The sequence below is a fragment of the Pomacea canaliculata genome, linkage group LG4 (assembly GCF_003073045.1).
Source record: "Pomacea canaliculata isolate SZHN2017 linkage group LG4, ASM307304v1, whole genome shotgun sequence".
NCBI lineage: Eukaryota > Metazoa > Mollusca > Gastropoda > Architaenioglossa > Ampullariidae > Pomacea > Pomacea canaliculata.
The window spans coordinates 17,568,732-17,591,648 of NC_037593.1; the positions used below are offsets into that span (position 1 = coordinate 17,568,732).

Consider the following 22,917-nt stretch of genomic DNA (forward strand, 5'->3'; position numbering starts at 1 on the left):
CATTATATTACTACTACTATACGATGCCGTTACATCAAGGAAAAAGCGCGTGAGACGCGCGCGCGCACACACACTCACACGCTTTTCGTTCTCATTCAACAAAAATATTTTTTTTTAAAAAAAGACAGAAGGTTTGTGACACATTCCAAGTTTTGCAAACCAGCTCTGTCTCTGTCCACCTTAGCGGCGATAAACTTCCCCCACGATATCCTGTTTTGCCTTCATGTACAGTGGAACCTCGGTTAGCGAACGCCTCGGATAGCGAATTTTTCGGTTAACGAACAAAAATTTCGCTAAAAATTTGTCTCGGATAGCGAACAAAATTTCGGATAACGAACAAAAATTTCGTTAAAAATTTGTCTCCGATAGCGAACAAAATTTCGGATAACGAACAGCCACGTGAACCACACATGACCGACCAGCATGTCATCATTCGCGCTCGAGACAGTTACGATCAGTCGTTCCTTACCTGTGCGCATCCTTCTTATTTAGTGATTGTTGTGCTTTATTTTAATAAGATAATCCTCAATCATGGCTCCAAAGAAGATTAAGAGCAATTAATAGTAGTGAGGTAATGACAAGGACGCGGCCAACAAATGAATTGAAAAAGGAAATGATTTCAAAGTATGAAGGTGGCATGCGTCTGTCGGAAATGTGATGTCGTATTACCGAAGAGTTTTACAAAAAAAGGCAGAAGAAGCAGACACTGGACAAGTTTTTTTCTTCAACCTCAAAGCTACAGAAAAGGGAAGTCTCCCCCGATTTTATAATGTCACGTGTGCTCATGGAGAGGGGATTCAAAGCAGTAATTCCACTCCTTCCTCCCCACACCTGTTTCCAACCACGCCGTCAAAACGGCAAGTTTTCTGTTTAAATGCTTTCGTTAATGTTTTTATGTTTATTTAACTCCGTTTATATTGCATTATAACTGTTCTCATTAAAACAAATACCTATATATATATAGCCTGTAACTTTTAAATAGCGAGTCAACAGGGGCTGGGAACCAATTAAATCTATTTCCTTTATTTCTTATGGAAAAAATTGTTTCGGATAACGAACATTTCGGTTAACGAACAGCTTTCCAGAACGGATTAAGTTCGTTAACCGAGGTTCCACTGTATTTTGCTCCGTATCATTCCTTTTTTATCGTTGGAAAAGCCTCAAAAATTGGTGAAAACATTTCTTAAAACATTTATTATTGGACTTTATTTATTCGACTGACATTTACAGCAGACACAAACAGAAAAACTAATCAAACGCTGAATGTTAATCAATGCTTTTTGAGTTGTGATTCTCAGAAAAATAGTAGGTGTAAAATACAATTTTAGCTTTAGGCCAACAATCGTCAATAAACAGGCAACTGGAGCGCATTTTTTCTTTATGATCGGATTAAGTTTATTTTACAATAATAATTCCCAAATTTAAGCTTAATTTTAAAGATATAAGCCTTCTTTGTTTAAGTTTTTTGCCAGCAATCGTAGTTGGTTTTAACAGCTCGTGGTTTGGTGTATAGTTGGTACTGGTGTAGGAAGAAAATCTCTTCAGTTTTTAAAAGCTCAAAAGTTGCCTGTAATGAATAAATGACTGGATAACAATCGCTTTTGAAATGTTTTGAGCAACTTCTCGAGTGTGGGAACGAAGTTTCCATGGCACATTTGAACAAAAGACATCTCTAGACAAAGTGAATCCACTGTTGTTTGTAGCCAGCATCTTGAGGAACTGACTTCATCTGAGTGTCGAATAGAACATTCAGCAACAGCACAAATAATTGGTACCTAATAATAAATTATAGATAAATATTTTTGAAAATTCCACTTTCATGGTTCTTTGAATCATTTTCTTTAATATTTACTCCACAATTAGTTTTTGAGAAATGGCAGAGTGATAATTAAGGAACAGTACACAGGAGGCGGGGTTTAAATGCTCACTTTATTTACAATATAGGAATGTCTCTGTATGTACGTACATCTTTTGTGCAAGCAATGTACACATGATAAAAGATAAATGGCATGCATTCTGTAGTATTATATCAAGCACAGAATACGTCAGTATGTAGAAAATATACAGTTGTGCATTTAATGACATTAAAAATATTGATAATAGTAAACATACACATACTCATATATGTCTATAAATATAAAATTTGGCACATTTTTGTGAACTTTCATTTGTGCAGTCGTCGTGTTTGTGCTAAGTAAAAATTAAGCGTTACATGCACAAAATAGTTACAAAGATTGACGAAGAGTCAAAGGTCGCGAGGATGGTGGGATTGGGTCTTGTATTTTTCTTGTATTGTTCATGGAAGTGTTTAGAATCATCAAACTGTAGCATCCACTATCCAGACAGGAACCAGTGTGAAATCTCAAAGGTGTATTTCCTTTAAGGGAAAAGTGTTGGAGCTGTAATTTTTTTCTTCGACCACACACAGTCTGATTTTATAATGAAGTAAACTATTCATCTAAGGACTTAAAAACAGACGTTGAAAGCTGATTAGTTTTGTGTATTGTTCTTTCTTCAGAAATATCTGTATGAGCATAGAATATCAACGAGAACCCGATATTATCCACTAATTATTCTTCGGAGAAATTAAACTAGTTTGAACCCAACCGAATAAAAGGGAAGGCTCCCTGCTTAATGCTGGAAGCAGGTTTATCAGTTGAAGGCACTGCTGGAATCGGACGGATTTCAATAATTCCATTTAAAATTTCTTTTGGGGGTAAAATCAACGCAGAAATATACAACCAGTCATTTGTCGAAGGAGTATGGTGACTCCTAAAAGCATAGGAAAAATTCGCCTCCATCTTCAAAGGGAAAACAATCCGATCCTCCTGATTCATTACAAGTGTCTCAAAAATCAGACACAAAATAGTTTCTCGAAAATGCAGGTCATAAAAATATCAGTTTTTTTTACAAATCTGTAAGCACACAATTGCTTTGACAAAAAACAAGCAAACATTGTAACAAAAAATTGCTTTTGATAAATCGCTCAGATAATGACAACAAAATTAATGGTCGAGTATGTGCGATAATATACAGGTTGATAATGTGGCATCATAAGTGCGTTTAACTGATAACAAATTAATTCCTTTATAATATCAAGCGATTAGGTCTTAGCCTAAAGACCGTTCTTAACGGGCAAAGTGCCTAAGCGTTGAAGTCCTTTGCATCGGCAAATGAACTGAGCACGTTGACCAACGCTCAGTCACAAACTTGTATTACTGGACTGCTGGCAGACTACTAAAGCGAGGCAGATGTGTACAAAGCTTCCGGTTCATTCACATTTCAGATTAACTACTCACTAGTTAAGCGATATAGGAAACTGAACAATATAAGTTCATACATCATTGACTAGATCTCGGGCACCGTAAACACATCTTGAGGTATGACCAGAGATGTTTACAGGATATCATGTGTAAAGGTTAACAAACGATAAACATCCTAATGACCACAATGGCCCAGCAACAATTTGATTTCACCAAAACAAGCGTCCAGAATACATGATGTATCAGCGACAGCAAACTTAACTGACAAGCGCATGTCAAGCAGAATAAACCATATGTCAAGTCAAATAAACCATGTCCAGCAGGATAAACCACCCTGCCACTGAATGAGACTGTGGTCATTGTTACTCTATGTAAAGAAAGTGTTTATGTTCATTAGCATTGTCTTCCCTCATTGTCTGTGCACTAACAACGGCCAACTTTAATAATCTGAACACAAGCAGCAGTACAGAGAGGCATCCGTGACTTTTGTAGAACAATTTTAAATTCGTGCGCTAGAAATATTGACACACACAATCCTACTAACACATCCTATTGACATTAATGAAATAAAATGCAAATAAATAATATAATACATTTGACAAGAAGATTACCCATGATGCACTAGCATTATACAGGTTGTGCGATGGAGTTTATCGTTGTAAAAAAAGCAAGCTCTCCCAAATTTTTCGTTGGAAACCAGTAAAAGTTTGTGCATCGGCATTGGGACTGCTACAAGAGGCACAAGGTAAAGGCAACGGTTAATTAAAAGAGAACATTTAATTCTTGGCAACATCAGCAAATTGCTGCCAGAAGGCGAAAACATAATAAGATCGGGTAGTTTGCATAGTATTTCACCACAAATCGTATCAGGATGGTTATAGGATCTTAAATGGTAGTACAAAGGAGAAGTTGTTGTCTATCAAATTGTCTCTGTACCTGATGCCGACACTTGACCCCCACGATGACGTCACGAAAATGGTGGCATTGAGGGTGACAGGGGTAAGGTATTCTGGGGCTGAGGATCTGTTGTCATGTCTTCCATGTCTACTTCCGCTTTTTATTAGAGTTTTCCACGAACTTGTATTACTGGACTGCTGGCAGACGATTTGTTCCAGTTAACTACTAAAACGAGGCAGGAGACTACAAAGCTTCCGGTTTAGTCACATTCTTTGTTAAGGCTCGCCGAGACTCAAAGCGGAGAATTTTGCAAGAGGCTAAGCGTTGGTCTCGGCAGACAGACAGCAGTCCACTTATACACGTCCATGGACTTTTCGGCAAGAGAATGTGAGAGAGAGAGAGAGAGAACATGCAGTTGCTAATCGAGTGCCTAATTTTGTGACAATCTCTGCAGGGAAGCTGACAAAATGAAGAAGAGTATATACGACAAGTCTGCTGACGCCAGGACATCACACCAAGAACATAAAGAATTGTCTGTCTGTCATGGCGGGTGCGTATTGCACCCCACCTTTTCGCAGAGAACTTGAAAAGAACAGCAAGGTGGCTTCAGTCACAGCGAACTAAGTTTCTTGTTGTGTGTCATTCCCTTCCTATATTTTTCTCGTCGTCAAGGATAGGTGTCCATGGTGACACTGATCTCCAAGGAAGCTGTCGGCCCGAGGGGTGTGCTGAACTGTGGGAGGTTAGGCAATGGTGATGTCGCTCACGTCTGCACACAAAGGGAGGAGCGGGGAAAAGTTAGAACTAAATGAAAAATATGGTATGGCGGCGTGTCCAGGTGAAGACATGGTAAAGACATGGCCATATGGTACACGTGAAGTGAATGTGTTTTTGCGGCTGTAGAGTCATTGTTGAATAAATTGATGGAAGAATATAACAAGCATTTTTCTGTTAAGGAGGAGGGTGTTTGGTGAATGGATAAAATGTGACCGTGTTCAAGCGAAAAAAAAAAAGAAGAAAGGGCAAAAGTTAAGACGTAGGGAATGGATGGTCAGCATGTTTTGCTCGTGTTTCTTGTTATTATAATGAATGTCATAACACTATGAATGATCTTGCAGTACTAGGGAATGTGTTAATATTACCAATGAATGAATATTTTGTGAATAAATGTCCTAGTTCTAGGGATAGAACTAACATTGTCAATGAATAAATACTACCAATAAATGAATGAATGTCTAAATACAACGAAGGAAGGAATGTCTTAACACTATTAATGAAAGTCCTGACACAGTTCTAAACGCTATAATGAATGTGATAACATTCAAACAAAAACACACAGACTCACCTGAGGCAGTGGAGCATGTGTAGCTTTGTGCACGGCCAAGGTGCGAGACTGACAGAAGCCCTTGCCGCACACAGAACACTTAAATGGCTTTTCTTTAGAGTGAATGTACCTGTAGACAAATACATTGCAGTATAGTCAAGCTACTTTCAGATACACTACTGTCCACCACCAGCTTTCACCACTGGTGCCCACGTTACAAATATTTACATCGTCTTCTTCTCATTATTTTTCTCCAATTGCATTTCATAAGCCGATCACCTGCCTAACAGTCTGGCAGCCGAACTCTGACGATGAGATTTTATTATGGTCCTCTTTGCCGACTAATATAGTCATGGCGCAGATTTTGTACGAGCAGTAACCTACCTGCCGTTAGTCAGTTGTCGGTCTTCAGTCGGTCAATTTGACGCACAACTTGCCTAGCACCTCAACGATCATGGGACGAAAGGTGTTCCTTTATAAAGGCTTACCTGTGGTCCCGCAGGTGGTCTTGTCGCCTGAAGGCCTTGCCGCACACATCACAGGGGTAAGGGCGCTCATCCGTGTGTGTTCGTTCGTGGATGAGGAGGTTGTAAGACTTGGTGAAGTGCCTTTTGCAATATTTGCACACAAACTCTTTCTTGGCTCTGCAAATCACCCGCAGACAAACTCTAGAATATTCTTTAAACATTTTTTTACAGACAATTTTAAATGACTAACTATTAATTCCAACGACAGGCTAACTAAAGGAAACGTGAACGTAAAGAAAATAGTCTTTTTTTTTTTTCTTTTATCCCTTTTCGACCCCCTCCCACAAGAAACGTCATCAGAGGGACAAGCTTACCTCCGTGGCCGCCTCGTTTTGACTTTCTCTTCGCTGGGCCCTGTCAAGGTTGCTGGTAGTCGAAAAGTGTTGTAGAGGGGATTATATCTGTGAAGACAGAACAAGACGATTAACTTGAGGCCGTCATGCTCTGTCAAGTTACTTCAAGACTATGAACGTCCATGTTTTTATTTTGCTTTGATGTTTCGTTTTATTTTGTATTTATTGTTTCGTCTCCTTGAGTTTTGTTTCGTTTCTGTCAATGGTTTTCTCTTTCTATTGCGCGATTATGAAGGCAGCGGATTAGACAATGACAATGACAATGACAATGACAATGATCAACTTAATTGGTCTCAGTGGGCAATTTAAAGATGGAAAGGTGCTCTAGTTATAGTAAGTTAAAAGTAAAAGTAGAATAAGTTCACTGCAAGGTGCAGCGTCAAGATTACAGTGAAAGGAAGGCAAATTATATATATATACTATAAAACAAACAACAACTTGCATCAAGAATAATCATGTGCGCATCTACAACACACACACCACTGACACTGACAATGACTGATACAGAGTCAGTGAGTGTGAGTCTCATTTCTCAAAAGCTTATCCTTGCACTAAAATATGCTTAAAATGTTTGTTAGATTGTCTTAAATATTAGACATTAACTTATGATGGGATGAAGTGCACGAGGAAGCGGAAATGTGAGAGAGAGAGAGATGAAAAAATTTTAAGAGTGTGTGTTCACTCTTTGTGTGAAAGAAAGCTTAATAGTGTGTGTTCACTGTGTGAGTGAAAAGTTGAAGAGTGTGAGTTCATTCTATGTGTGTGTGAACAATTTTAAGAGTGTGTTCACTCTGTGTGTGTGTGAAAGACGAGTAAGTGCGACTGGGTTCAGAGTTTGCCAGTGCATAGGTTGCATTGCCATTACATAACTAGGTTTGCTTCTATTTAGTGCTTCTAGAGGGTGAAGAATTCCACCATCGTGAATTTTACAGGTTTAAAGCAGTCTGTACAGACTGCCGGCCTGAGACCACTGCCCACCCAGCCACGCGCATCCATTGTTCACACACCAGCCACGCCAGCAGACGCCGCGCGCCCACACGCGCTATTTTTAGAGATGCAGCGAGAGTGCACGCTCCCTGCTGCACTGCCATCACAGACTGGAGGGTCGCTTACCGCAGACTGAGTGCCAGAGCGTGGCTGTAGACCTGAGCATCGTGCCCTCCCTCGTGCGCACGCTCGGCTCTGACGTCATCATCGGTCGTCGCCGACTGGGCGAGGCGGGAAAAATCAAATCGTGTTTTGAGTGGCGTTTTCTCTCTCGGCGATTCTCCTGTATTTAGGAGGAAAAAAATTAGGCTGTTAATGCAGCTGTGAGGGTCATTATGTCTACATGACTTTACTTTTTACTCAGGCAGTACGTTCATTGCTGGAAACTTCCTTTTTCATATTTATTTTTCTTTGAAAAATCGTTTGCAAAGAAATTGCTTTCTTTATCCTCACAGAGAAATATAGGTCTACAGAATGTTCATCAGTCTGATATAGCATCAGATACAACTGACGAGTTAAAGAACTGAAGGAAAACATTAACACAAAAATAGACATTGTTAAAAGTATATTAACACATAATTGATAAATAAGAAAGGGGAAAATGTTATCAATTTCTTTATAAACTGTATCACCAAGAAAAAGACATATGCTACAATGGTTACAAAGGAAAAAGGTTTGTCAGGAGGTCATCCCACTCAAAGATTTTTTAGGGGTAAACCTGTGAATCACACCAATAGCAACAGTATCTTAATTGTTCAGAAAGGAATGAGTGCAAATGGAGCTAACCATGTGTGCACCACATATGTACCAAGAGGCCTTTGGCAATTACCCTCGGTTGGAAAAACCAAGAAAGAAGATCTCTTGTGAGAAAATATTAGCAAAAGTGCAGAGCAAAGCACTGGGCTGTTTTTTCCCCTCTTTCTTAAGAGGGTTTTCAAAGACCAACAAGTCTGGTACCGGATTTCGAAGGTTTCTCACGATGTCAAGTGTCAGACAAAGGACGATTTATTTTTCAATTTCTGCAACACGACTGGCTACAGGGATGTGTTAGAAAAAACCAGAGAACTCCAAGAAAAAAATGGCTTCACACGAGCGCTTTTTCTGATGAAATCAAGTGTTGTTAGAGCATTTTGCAGACAAAAAGTTCCAGACTTTGGCTCAGAATCAGACAAAACTGTCATCAGACATGTCAAGGGTCACTATGGCATCTGATAGCGCTGAAAAAAATGAACGCAAAAGTCATGTTTGTTTGAGGACCTATGCCACTATCCGTGCTCTAAATCTTAAAAGGAATGTAACTTTCTACAATTTTCCACGCTTGGTTCTGGAACCTCAGCTCTCCAAACTTGCACTTGTTTATCTCAAAAGTGGTCATTCACTTCCTAAATAAACACCATGTGCTGATGTCTTCCCCAAAAGTTCTTGTTTAAATCAAGATTGCGGATTAAAAGTCTTGTTTTCGTGGGAAAACCAAGACCTAATATGCTCTCTGACTTCTGTGAAATATCTCGCCTCCTCTTTTGGGGCAAGGACATGAGTTAAGTGTTCTCAAAAATCTGCTTAGACCTCCTTTTCTATGTAAATAACGCTTTTATAGACTTGATAGGCCCCAGCGAGGGGTCTGATTAAAATGGAGCTCAAAAACAGCAAGGTCGCAGGGCAGGGTTGACCAGACAAATTTGTTAATAGGGCGTTGACACGCTTTCCCAGCATGGCTCAGTGTTTTTTTCTCCAACTTCCAAATTTTTATGCTTGCAATATATTTACAAGATATTTATTTCTCTGAAAAAATGCTGACTTTGCGTTCTGAGAAGATCTTGAACATCTGCGTAGGTTTTTCTCTGACAAACTGAACAAGATCCCAGCACTAAGGGAAATACAATGCCCATAGCACGGTACTTCTTGAAAGATTGCATGCAAGTCTGGAAACTTAATTAACTTTAGAGTATGAAAATGTTTAATGAATGTTATTGCCTAGCTTGTGTCTTTAAAAATCTAGTACCTGGCTCAAGCAAACCCTAATGAACCATCAACTTCTGGCGATATACAAGTTTTTAAAAGTTCTTTGCATTAAATGATGGTCTTCCCTCCCACAAACATTGTGTTAGTTCGAAACTTTATCCCTGTGCAGTCTGAGACAAAAATATTATGTCCAGATCCCATGTCAGCATTCAGCCTCTCAAAGTGAGTCGTTATGAATCGAATGGCGAGTTGAAATGTCGTTTTGTCAACTTCGGCATTCTTCAGTAGATTTATTTTAAACTCATTTTGTCTTCATTCTATTAAATATACTTCTAATACCTGATATAGAAAATACATAACAAGCAAAGTCTGTGCAGAAAATATTTCTGAAAATATTAAAACCCAAACACCCTCATGTCGCAGTGAGGTGCCCCTCGTCCTACAGAAAACCACTCAAGGGAGATAACCTTTACTTTGCGTAGGACTAATGCTGCAAAGGGACGCTACTTTTCATCCCCGAGTCTTACTCGTCTGTTCGGCTAGTGCTGTGCATGCGGTGATGAAGGTAGTGCCTTCTGCTCACTGTAACAATGCTGGACACAAGCTGGCGCTGAGCTTATGATTATTGTGAAAATAAACCGATTACACTATCGGCAGTCATAAAGCGGTTACATGTTGCATTATCTGCAACGACAACTGGGGCAGCTGGGAGACAGCCCCGCGCCTGGTGCAGCTGCACTCACTTTCGGATACGGCAATTTTTACTATGTCATACCGACATTACTGTAATAGGATGTCATACAACTGGTCACTGGAGTAATTCCATTATGGCTACACTCTCTCAATGTGCACATCAGACTCGAAGTACAAGACAAACTATTGATACCATAGTTGAGTGGAAGCGAACTCAACAATTTATGGTGGCCAGTCCCTTGCCCTTTGTCAGATCATGCGTTATAAGCTAGTTGGCTGCTCTTTTTTTAAATAATAAGTTCAGTTAATGTTTTGTTTATTTTTTTTCAACGCAGCATTGAAAGGTTTGGAATAAACAAAACACAAACGCATTTATAGAAGATGAAACCTATACTTGAACAGAATAGAGCTTTGCTTGATTGGATTGGTGAACTAAGAGTAATCCTACATAAAGCAATTTAGACATTGACACAAGCATTCTCTCTCTCTCTCACACACACACACACAGAGCTAAAATTTAAAAAAATTCCACAAAAATATGTAAAATGTCTGAGTGACTGACTACTAGTGTGCCGCAAGAAGAGTAAGGGTCTGATACTTAAAGGTAGATACTTAAACTCACGACAAACCAAAAGAGATTTGACAAACGATTTTTTCAAACCAATTTTGGGGACTTGTAGTCACACAGAAAACGTTCAAATACACCGTTTGGTCGACAGTAGCTGATAATTCATGAATATGATCTGCTCATCATAGTGTATATATATATATCAAAGAAATGAAATGAAGCAAATATCTGGTGCATATTTGTTTCCATATTGATATTAATACTTATAACGGACGTCCATAGTGTGGGTTTTCAACTGCTGTGGTTGTATTCGTCGCCTAAGGAGTGATTAATTTATAGTGTACTGTTCTTGCTATCAAATTATTGCAAAACAAGTAAAATCCGTAAGCAAGAACCAAACAGGTTTGCCAAACAGTTCGGGTGAAGTTGCTAGTGTAGCTCACACAGCAAACAGGACAACAGGGCTGTTTCGGAAAAATCAGGCGTTTCGAGTTTTTCTTGTCTTCTATCCTTTCAACAAAAAACAAAAAAAAACAAAAAACAAAAACAAACAAACAGGGAGGAGAGAGTCTACTAACGACAGGCTGTATAGTCTACACACTAGCAATCTTCAGCCGCGGTGCGACGGGTGGACGGCCGGCCAGTAACGCGGGTGTCCGACAAGAAGAGGCTACTGACACGATGTTTACTGATAACCACGAGGCCAAGGTCCCACACAGATCCTAATCGAAATCCGACGAAAAGCTAACCAGCTGACTGGACACTAGCAAAACATTTCACGAGTGGAGGCGGAGGAGGGAAGCGTGAGAAGCGGGTGAGGTGGTGGTGGTGGTGGTCGTGGGAGAGACCTTAGACAACATCGGTGGTAATGGCAAACCAAGTAATCAACGTCCAAGTATTCGGTTTTAATGTTGACTGGCGTTGGATTACCTCCCTATCCCCTCATTCGTTTTTGCTCTTTCTCCACCCACCCATCCACCCCGATACCCTACTCTCTTTAACCTCCCCCTCCCATGATCCACTGCGCCATTAGTGCCGTGCAGCTGGTGGTCATCCCTCCCAAAGCAGTGTTATTCTTTTGAGATGCACTTGGACTTAATTTAGTCCAATCAGTCTGTCGGTCAGTCGGACTGCGATGCCCCCTGAGCCCCTCCACATCCATTTCTCAAGAGACGGAGGTGATGGATTAAAAACCGAGTGAATAGTTTCCGATATATTCTTCTTCTGACCACCTCAGGCTCCATAAACTTATTAAAACAATCTTCTGTGTTAAATTTCTCTTCGTCACCCCGTTCGCCTCCCTGGGTTTTCTATCAAATTATTCATTCTTATGATATGTAGTAAACTTTTCTCCTGTTAAATACTACTTTCGAGAGCGCAGGGAATTGTTAATTCACCCATGAATGTCCTAGAAAAGTCAGAGACAAAATAACTTTCTCCACCCCTAACCCCTTTTCAAGCTCGGGTGCAGTGGGACCAGTCTGAACTAACTGGAGACTTCCTCCTCAGGTCTGGCGGACTTGCAAATGCTGCTGATCACCCGGTAATCAGCTCGACCAGTCGCGCAGTGATCGCGTTATTAACATTCGCGTCGCCGATGCGAGGAAGCGGCCCGACCGGTGCTGTGACGCGTCGCCAGCCGTTGATCCGCGCGCCGCAGTCGCCGCACGGGCAGGGGACGAGCAGCGGAAGCGAAGGTGCGGTATCTGCCGCTACTGCAGTCGCAGCTGGACCGTGGCTCTCGTGGCCTGGTTCACACAGGAGAAGGTTCGATCTGGGGTACAAAGCCGATCAACCGCGAACTGGTTTTGTTTTGTTTACCCCAGACCTTTAGCTACCACAGACCCTCCTCCAAAAACAAACAAACACACAAACAAACATAAAAGGCAGGTCCCGATGGAGGCTCTGGAGAACGGTCATGCCAATAGGTCGAGAAGGTATTGATTGAAATGATTAATAAACTTGATTAGAATTAATAAATTATTTAATTAATTTTGACTGAGAGGCTGGTCTTTTCTAATCACTGTCTTTCTCACCATTTCACTCTTAATATTTTGTTTGTTTGTTTGTTTGTTTTCAACGCGAGAACTTAGCCAGTCAGCAAAGATTGAAGAACAGACAATAGGTTTCCATAGAATGTTCTCGGGTGTTTTTCCCCCAGTTCTGAACCTTGCTCACGATCATATCCAAACCAGGCTTTGGAGGGACAGTGTTGATTGCTGATCCTCCTGAATCAGGTTGATACCCGGAACGACAGCTAGATTACTGCTTGGCTTCTGTTTATTTGCTGTTCAACAGTTTTTTTCACATGTTCAGTGCCAACGTCTATACTTTTGTTGTTGTTTTTGCTAGAATCAGACGTAGGTAAGGAGACATTCCATCATTGCTTGGGTGATGTCAATGAAAAAATAAACTACTAAAATCTGCTGTTGTTACATGACACGATGATGTCTTGCACCCATCAGCTGACTATCTCAATTAATTGTTTTTTAATTTGTAATTTTATTTGTTCCCGAAATAGGTGCTAGTGCTTTAGTGAAGGTGTATTTCAGAGCATCCCGTTGACAAAACTTGCCATAGGAAAGTTTTCTGATGAACCTCGTAGAAGACATCGGTAGCTGCAACGATGATAAAGATGTGTTTAATCATCAGTTGATTCCTGGTAGAGCTGTTAGCAACAACTGAGTTGTCTTTTGCCGAGAGGATTAACGACAAACGAGCTCTGGTTGAGTCGTGGTGGCGATGTATGGATAGCATTCTTCAACATTATGTCCACTTTAATATTCCCCTGTCTCACGGTAAGTAGAGTTGTTGGTTGTTAAAAGCAGTATTCTCGAATGTTTTGTTGTTTATTTGTTTGTGAACTGCACGGCGTTTTGCTATTCTTAGCTGACAATGGAATTTCCTAAACTTTTGAACATTTCCAGCAACAGAGAGGTCAAGAAAAAGTTTGTAAAAGTGCATGGATTTGTTAGCTTAGTGGTTGGCACAAAAAATAAGAGGAAAGGAAGAAATTGATGATGAAAGGAAGAGTGGTGGTAGTGGTGGAGATGGTGGCGATTTTTTAAAATTTAATTGATGGGTTCTTGACATTTGAACTCAACTTAGCTTGCGAGTGTATGGTCACTGACTGTAAAAACATCCCTCAGACAGCAAGTGCGACAGCAGATGCGACAACAGCAGAAGATGAGCGATGCCATGTCTGGCCTGGCACAGCTCGACGAGGGGAAGTAGAGCAGGGTACAGATAACAGATCGAAAAGGAAGGAAACCTTTTTTTATTGGGAAGGAGGGGTGACAGTAGGGTCCTTGATCGCCAGCTCTAAACTAACAGCACGGCCATCCCACACAAGTGTCTCAGATCCGCATCCAGGCCCTCACCACCATCACCACCACCAGGACTGCTTCAGTCTGCCAGCAACGGTCGACATCCGGGCATTGCGCGCGGAAACCGTTGCTTGCCTTCCACGTACGGGGACTCTTCTGGCGGTCGGCTTTTGCGTGGCAAATGATACGGGGAATCTCTTCCGCTGGCAAGGGCTGCCTTTGCAGCTTAGGTGGTTAAACTGGGGAGCTATCAGCTCCAAGCTTTCCTGCTTGGCAGGCTCTGGAGCTGCCTGGGGTCAGGCGGGAATGCAGCTGCCGGAGCGGCAGAGGAAGAATCTTGGCTAAACCGTGGCTGTTCCGCTTGCCAGGCGTAATCCGATTAATAGTCGTTAGCGTGTGACTAACTGTTCAGAATAAATCAGTAGGTAGGGCAGACGCACATATATACATTACATTACACAGGACAGACACAAAAATAGGATTGATTGATTGGATGGGATTGGATTCGGCAAAAGATTGCTCTTGGATGGACTTTTCTTTCCTGCTTTTATTGCTATTACTATTAAAGGATGACACATATGAAATCACACAAATGGACAGCACGATGAATGAATGAAAATGTTTGAGGGAGCGGTGGAGGGCAGTAAGAGCACGGAAAGTTCAACCTACCTCCACTGTCCAAGCGGTCAGCAGCAAGTCTACTCAAGGGCAGCTCAGGACTGGCCCACGTCAGAGCCGAACTGTACTGCTGCAGCCATGCGGCTTGGGCATAGGACGACATCGACAAGGAGGACAGCAGCGACGACGAAGACAACGGCGAAGACAGCGACGAAGATGACGCTAGCGTGGACCCCGACAACGGGGATGTCGTCGATTCCTCTGGCAACGCGCCAGACGACAACGGGGTTGAGGGCGGGGTTGACGACAGGAGCGATGCTGGGGTCCGCAGGAAGGGGGAGGTTGGGGTCTCCAACAGTGCCGCGGCCGACGCACCGCCAGCTCCTTCCGCGACGAAGGTGGGCAAGTCCAGGCCACTGTAGGCGGCAGCGGCAGCGGCGGCGGCGGCGGCAGCGGTAGCGGCGGACCAAGAGTTGAGGTGGAAGGAGTTGAAGGCCAGGTAGGCGGGCATGGGGTAGAACTGCAGACCCAGCTCCGAGCCACCGAGGCTGGACAGTCCCCCTACTCCCTTGCCCGCTGCTTCGTAGGCGTGCTGTAGGGCGGGGTGCAGGCCGGTGGGGCATGCCAGGCCCCCGGATGTGGACGCCATGGCTGTCGCTGAGCACGGCGACGAGGTGTAGGAGGGCAGGAAGAAGATAGGATGTGAGTACATCGGTATCGGCTTGACGGCCATCGTCGTTTCTGGAGGTGTCACCGGAGGAGAGGAAGTAGGTTCGGGGGCCAGTTTTGTAGCTGACGACAGATCTGTTGCAGACGACAGTTTCGGGCGGAGGTGCGTGGTTGTGTGTGGAGAAAAATTTCTTGATCCGAGATGCTTCTGGAAAGAACACCAGAAATGGCAACTGTTGAGCAAACGAAAGTGAGAACTGTGAACAAAAATATAAACTTACTTTTAGCCAATGGTGCATGTAAATCAAACTGTAACATCCAAGTAACAATAAGCTAGATGATTAATTTTGCATTTAAAAAAAAGTAAATAAATAAAATAAAAACATACATTGGGTACGATCTGAATGCCCGAGAGACCTTGATCGGAGGCAACGATATCATGTGACAGTTTTTAAAATCTCTACAGCTCTGATTATTTTCATTGCCAAGAACATGTGTCTTGTTTTCTGCCCCGTCGATTTGACGAAGGAGAAGCTTTCGTCGATCTTTGATGAATCATCTTTCACATCGTCACCAACGTCCTACGACAAGAGCCAGTTGACCAAATAAGGACAGTTCGACAATACCAACAGTTTTTTTCTTCCCACTATATCAAACTTTACGAAGCTAACAGCAGAAGTGTAAATGGGTTAGTACTGGGTTGTATTCACCGTTGCTTTCTCTCTCTCTCGCCTCCTGGTCGTGTTTGGGGCAAGGCAGTCTGCTCAAGTACAATCACGATACATTGAATTTTAGAGTTTAGTTTACATTTTCAGAATGTATAGCAACCACTCTTCGCTGAACTAAAGGGAATGTAGTTACATATAAATGTAGAATTCGATCAAAGTGGGGGCAGATCATGCGCAACAAGTCACATGACTTGCTTGGTATTGCGCCAGAGCGGGATCTTGCTGTGTCACGTGACCAAAGTCGGTCTTCTAGGTGTGTTTAGATGACTTTGCTACAGCAGGCATGGCGAAGAGAGAATAAAATTATATCAGGCGTGGGGAAGGAGTTATGAAACCTTTTAGTAAGCCAGTTACTTCTCTTATTTTTCCACTTTTCCACTTCCATCTTTGCTTCTTGCCTCTTTTACTATACACACTCCCACCCAAAAAATCCAGATCACGTGTTGCTTTAATCTTCTGGACTTCGTTAAAATGACATAACACTGTCACGTGATGATTTCCACTTTACAGAAAAGAAGCCACACGTGCGCCACGACTGACTCAGTGGCCCCGCCTTCTAACTGGACGGTTGCCTTTCTGGCGGCTTGCATGGCGGCGTCAGGCCCGGAGCTTGGAGACAAACCGACTGCCACTAATCGGCCAACACTTGCCCAATCGTTTGTCGCAATCACCGCCTAACGTTTTCCCAAAGACAGACTGTAGGTGTCCCTTTCAGATAGCACACAATCGTGCAACATCAGGTGACGCACGTCCTCCAAAACAGGCGGTTGCGGAAGAAAAGAGCAGAGATAACTCTCAACTGCCAATGTGCTTAATTGACCCCAGTGACCCGGGTGAACTCCCTGGAAGAAAATTCATTTTTCTTCTTTGAAATCTAGAAACGAGCGCTTTACTTTCCGCAGTCCAACGCTGCTTCCCATCAGGGCGGCGAGGGACCCGGCAGCCATCTTTTTTTTCGCGTGGCAGCCTTTTGTCTTTTAGGGGATGGTTGGAGATAGCGAGAAGGAAATGCTGTGGTAGGAGGATGCAAGGACGAAAAAAATAAAAAAATAAAAAGAAACTTGGTCAGGCGAAAACCCGCAGATGTATCGACAACAAAAAAGACAACTACAGTGAGATGTTGAAACCCATCCCTCGTGTCCCCATGGTAACACTTTTTATCCCCCAGTGTCTCCGCATCCAGTTCTGTACACGTGAATCTTGTGTCCCCCGGACCTGTCAACTCCCTATTGTACATCCAGTTTTTCTAGAATTTAATAATTAAAAATTAGTCTTTTCACCTCACCCAGACGCGAAGCAGGTCGGAGCTTTGACTCGACGCTGGGTTATCTCCCTTTATGCCCCTTTTCTCTCGATGGGCGAGTTGCTATGTCTTGGCTTTTATGTTGGCTTCTCTCGTCTCTTCCATAAGCTTGTGCTTATTTATGTATTTTACTATCGTCACTAATAAATAAACAGGTATTCAGGCTCATCAGAAGTTTTAAGCTCCTCGCCGACCATGCCGCGTCATCAAATGTTTTGCCTCAGGACCGGTCCATGACCGAAAAGTTTCCAACAAAAGAGGGATTTAGATTAGTCAATTGTCCATTCCATTTTAGCTTATATCACACACAGACACACAGAGAATATACGTGGATGCCCGTTCTTTTCAAACGACAACGACACGCACTTCAAATAACTGGCTCGCTAAAGTTCAGGGTAACTGGGCCATCCGATGGCACCAGAGATTGCTGTGATAACATCCATTTGTTAAGGCGCTTGTGACAATGAACACTCACGGCTATTTCTTTATGAAGCTGAAAACAGCCTATGTTGATTGAAAGCTGTACAAGATGCTCAGAACTTTAGAAAGTGAGTAGGTTTCAGACGACTGCAAGTTGTGCAATTCTCTTAGAATTACTTAAAGTCATTTCTTGGTGTTACAGAAAGCTGTTAAAAACGTAGCTAGGGGCGAAAACTATCAAATATAAACAACACAGTATTAGGTTTTTGTTTAAATATAGTCTCCATTTAGTTCTCTGTATATATTTCTCTTTTTACTGCGGAGTAGCTCAAAACTGCGGAGAATCGTAAACAATAAATAAAAATTTACTGTACATTGAGACACTGACTGCAGGTTGCCTTCCACACTCCGTCCTCTCAGGACTCAGATAAGATTAGTTACGGATCCTGTGTCCCTGCACGCAGTTCTGGTCGTCTCAGTTTCGGCTTTGTTCAGGCAAACCATCCCCTTGCACAGAGACAGTACCCCCGGCCATGACAGTGTCACGTAGCAGATTCCCTACAGACGCCTTGCTCGCATGCACGTGGCGCACCGGACCGCCGATGCGATGGCGTTCCGAGTGTTTGCAGCCCAGTCTAGGGCAATGGGTGGTTGAAAGGATCGAGTTTGGCCACCCGCTCCCAGTGGGGTATCCCAGTAGCGTATTGGTTAAATGCTGGCTTACACTACTTCGGGGAGAATCGTAAAGTTTTGGGTTCAGATACACTCCATGTCTGTGGCATCTGTTCACAGGGTAGTTCGTCGGTTTTTGTTTTTTTTTCTTTTTTTCTGGTAACTCTAGTCTCCTACTTATTCATTACTCTTCTCCTCGTGGTACACACTCCCCCGTAGTTGGACAGACTTTCAAGAAAAGTTAACCAACCAGCCCTCTACTAGCGATAAGGCGACGGCACTCTTCAAGAGTTATCAATAAACAATCAATAAACAATAAACATTCCAATAGTCTTCATCACTAGTTTCTGTAAAATATCCGAACAGTTAACGCTTCCAGCACAACGCCAGTGATTTCAAGAACATCGAAGACAAAAATTGTCTGTAATGTATCCCCAGTACCCCACCAGCCACTGACTGTCATCAAAGCTCGTGTGTTCCCAGTGACCCCCGACCCCCAACATGCAACACGTGGAGGTGTGCTTGCTGTCACACACTAGGATATGTACTGACAGGCGGTCTCTGTGTTGTCAGTGGCATGCCTATACAAGGGGTACTGCCAAAGTGGTTACAGGAGGGACCAACATGGCTATTTCACTAACAGTCAACTGTAGGACTGTCAGTCTGGCGACAAGTGACAACAACGAGCGGCTGACTGCGACAGCAACACACGGAAGCTGTTCCCTCGGTTTGGAGCAGAGAGCAGTACCTCGGTGGTTGAGACTAAACTGTAACGAACTAAAACCTTCTAAAACTAAAACTAGAAACTGTCCACAGACAGCCGTCATCTGCACAGCTCCGGGAGCAGGTGTTAGTGCAGCGGGAAGCAGGTGACTGAGCATGTACTTGACCGCCACAGCAGAACAAGTGACATCAGTTAGAAAGCAGATGAGTAGCCAGCCACGTGACATCCTGTCACACTGATGATGGCAGCAGCACATAGCGAAGTGTTACAACTTTTGATAGTAGAGGTGATGATGACAGTATCACACAGTGACATGTTACAGCTGCTAATGATAGAGTTGATGCTGGCAGTATTACTTAGCGGTAGGTTACAGTTGCTAATGATAGCGGTAATGATGACAGTATTACACAGTGTCATGTTACAGCTGCTAATAATAGAGTTGATGACAGTGTTACACAGTGTCATGGTACAGCTGCCGATGATAGAGATGACGACTATCACTAATACCACAACACATAATACCAGATCTAGTGTAAAATTAATAAAGTTCATAGTGCATGTAGCATAGTATATGGAAAGTAACAAATAACAAATAGAGTAACAAATATTAGTAAATATATTAAATATTTGCTGTTTGCTTTAGAATATTTACTAGTGTACGGAATGTATGTGAAGGGGAGTGAGGGAGAGAACAAGAGTGTGTTTATACTTTGTTTAGGTGTGTTTGTATGCTTTAGTTTACTTGTCTATATCTGCAGGTATACATGAAGTGGTTGGGAGAAGGAAAGAATGAGTGGATACAAAGAATTTGTTTTGTTTTCTTTTTTTTTATTATTATTAACGGCAATAAACCTACCAGCTAGCGTGTATATGTGAATGAGATACTATTTATAAAGATAAGAATTGTGTGAATATGTATGCATTTTAAAAACATATTTTAATACCTCTTAGAGGGTAACAGAATCTTGAACCTTGTTTAGGGTCAAAGAATTTATTTGAAGAAAAGTGAAGTATATGTAAGATAAACGCAAGATAAAATTCTTGATGTTTACAAACTGAAGGGAATCAGCATCTCATCATGGTGGTTGGCCTGGTTACAGTTTAACTGTCCATTTCCACATTATTGTACGAAACATTAGATCAACAAAGCAGTTCCATCAAATAAATAACTCCAAAGTGTATGTGTGTGAGAGTGTGTGTGTGTGTTTGTGAATTATCAGAGAGAAGTAGCCTTATGACCAGTTTCCATCACTAGAGATATTAAAAGCAAGTAGAGCAGCGGGGAGAAAGAGAAAGATGGGGGTGGACGAAAAGGGGAAGGAAGCTAATATCAGTCACTCTCTTGGGAGCTTGGGAACTCTCAAAGCTGTATTCTTTGAAAATTCCTTATGATAATTTAATTAAGTTTTTAACAAGTCGAAGAGTAGGTTCAAGGTAAGTGGACAAATGCCTGACAAGCATAACTCCCACCCACCACCACCACCCCAAAATATTAATCTGCAGCTTTTATTAGAATTTCAAATACATATTTTTATCAGTTAATAGGGATGGCTCTGTTAGGTCTCCAAATTTATATTAACACCATCCCTCCACACATACACACACATTGACATTTAATATTGATATTATTATACACATATTTGAGTAAGAGAACCAAATAAATAAATCATCAGTCGTCCCCCCCCCCACCGCACTCTGTCTGTCTCTCTCTCTCTCTCAGAAGATATCAGTAGACATTGATTTTATTCACTCGCACCTTTAGGAGTAAAGAAAACCTGATACTTTACACAAAAAGAAGTCCACCCGTGCAACGATTAAGACTAACTTGCGTTTGTCTTCGCGCATGTTTGTGCGTGCGTATGTTCATAGTCTGTGTGTCTGTGTGTGTGTGTGTGTGTGACTGGAGGGGGGGGGGAGAAAGGAGCTAGTTTTGTGTGCATTCTTGTCTCTAAGAGAGAGAGGAAACAAAACTGATCAAAACTTCCTGTCTTCACCTGTTAATGAAGACCACGGCTTTTACAAATATTATTACACATACGAACACCCGCAACAGAATCAAATCCCACATCGTCAAACTGAAGTCGATCTAGAATGTTTCATGAAAGCTCGGGTCATAGGTCAGACGACAACTTTCATCGCAACTCGGGGGCACAGGTCAGACGACAACTGTCATCGCGATGTAAATTTCTTCTACCTCGACACTCCCCTACCAACCCCCAGCGGTCGTCGGTCAGCATGTGTTTTAAATATCATCTGGCAAGTTCTTAATCCTAACTTATATTTAACTTCTTTGTGGTTTATTAGCCTTCAGAAATCCTTTCCTATGTTCACGACCAAGCTCGTCACTTCAGTCTGACTTCCGAACACTTGCGGACGTCACCGTTGAACATCAGCCAGACAAATAAATAAACGAATACGCATTGAAACCAGTTGCGTACGTCTACCAACTAATTGTCCTCTGGGATAAATAAAACCTTATTTTTTAATATGAATAACTCGAGAAATTTCTTTTCTTTGTTTTGTTTAACAAAAATCATAAAGTGGATAAAAGATGCTCACCGTTATCCGAAGAAGCTGTAAGTAATCCGGTGAGAGAGAGAGAGAAAAAAAATGCTGGTCTGTGAGTACACTGGAAGAGTAAGTAGCGATCTCGAGGGACACACTGCTGACACCAGTCAAAAACTGGCGGCGCGCGCGACAGTCGTGGTTGTGAGAATGGCAACTGCGCACGGTTGTGAGTGGCCGCAGCGGTGAGTGGGACTGGCAGCAGCACACACCCACTTGTTGTCAGTCGCGGGCTGAGGGGCGGGCCACTGCGGGTCACGTGACCTGTGATCGCCTCGCCGACAGGCAGCGGAGCGTCTCGCTCCTCGGTCACCCCGCACCCTACCGACCCCTCCTTCTCTCCTCTGGTCACCCGCTTGTGCCTCCCGCCGTCGGTCCCCCCGGCTAACGGGACGAGCCGTCCTGCCACACATCCACCTGCAGCTGTCACTCACGGCGAGAAGGTGAGAAAGTAGCTGATGGATGGAGCGAAGCTGTTTGTCGTCTGCGCTGACGTCATGGCAGCTCCCGCGTCGGGTGAGCCGGGTGGAGCGGAACTCTTTACCGTGCAAAGGGGGTTTGGGAAACCCCATACCCGACCAAAAACCTGGAATGGTTGAAAACTTGTTTGGGGGCAAATGAAATGTAGTTGCTCCTGTCTGATAAAACTTTGTCTACCCGTTAAGTATTAAGTCATGTCGGGTGTAGGTATAAAGTCAACCGGTATACTGACCTTTGACACGATTGGAAAGTTTCATGAACATGGTTTAAGCCAGAAATGTCACAAATACAATTGAAGAACATCTTTTTGGAAAGAGAGCACAAAGACATGAATGAAGTGAGTATAAATCACTCATTCTTAAAATGACATGCGCTGACTACTTTTGGAGGTGTTTTGTTTTGTTATTTATTTATTTTGGTGGGTTGTATTGTAAAGTATGGGTAGACATCGGTATTCGATGGCAGCAAGTCAGAAAAAAAAGTGAGTTGCAACAACCAGATGCCGCGCACATCTCTTTATTTTCTCGGTCTACTCACAAAACACTATCTCCAGCTTCTGACATTTGTTGAACAATTTTCGACGAATGCTTATCATTAATTTAACAACTGAACTTTTAATATCGGATGAGATGATGAGCTGTTAGCTGAATCCACGACAGACTCAGACTGGCCCAGTGTCTCGTGACGACCATCACACCGGAACAAACCGAAACTTCGTTTGCTTGCAGATCTCAGAATCGAACTCGTAAACTTCGAAAATGAATTTCTTCTTTTTCTCCTGCTAGATCACTCCTCTGGTCTGCGGTGCCTTTTCCTTTTCTCCTGCAAGTAATTTTGG

At 42.5% G+C, this 22,917-nt stretch overlaps 1 protein-coding gene across 2 annotated transcripts; it reads right to left on the reverse strand.

The window, feature by feature from the left end:
- Positions 1-4,449: 4,449 nt before the first annotated feature.
- Positions 4,450-21,974, reverse strand: LOC112562811 (protein sister of odd and bowel-like). 2 transcript variants are annotated; one of them, XM_025236325.1, is made up of 7 exons: positions 21,594-21,974; positions 14,570-15,395; positions 7,478-7,634; positions 6,326-6,412; positions 5,973-6,128; positions 5,506-5,614; positions 4,450-4,929 (listed from the first exon to the last, which is right to left on the reverse strand). In XM_025236325.1, the coding sequence occupies exons 2-7, from the start codon at positions 15,249-15,251 to the stop codon at positions 4,924-4,926; spliced, it is 1,197 nt and encodes a 398-aa protein (XP_025092110.1). In that variant the 5' UTR covers positions 15,252-15,395; positions 21,594-21,974; the 3' UTR covers positions 4,450-4,923. The 2 variants fall into 2 exon arrangements, with proteins under 2 accessions (XP_025092110.1, XP_025092112.1); XM_025236327.1 differs by having other exon boundaries at positions 14,570-15,420.
- Between the last annotated feature and the right edge of the window lie 943 nt (positions 21,975-22,917).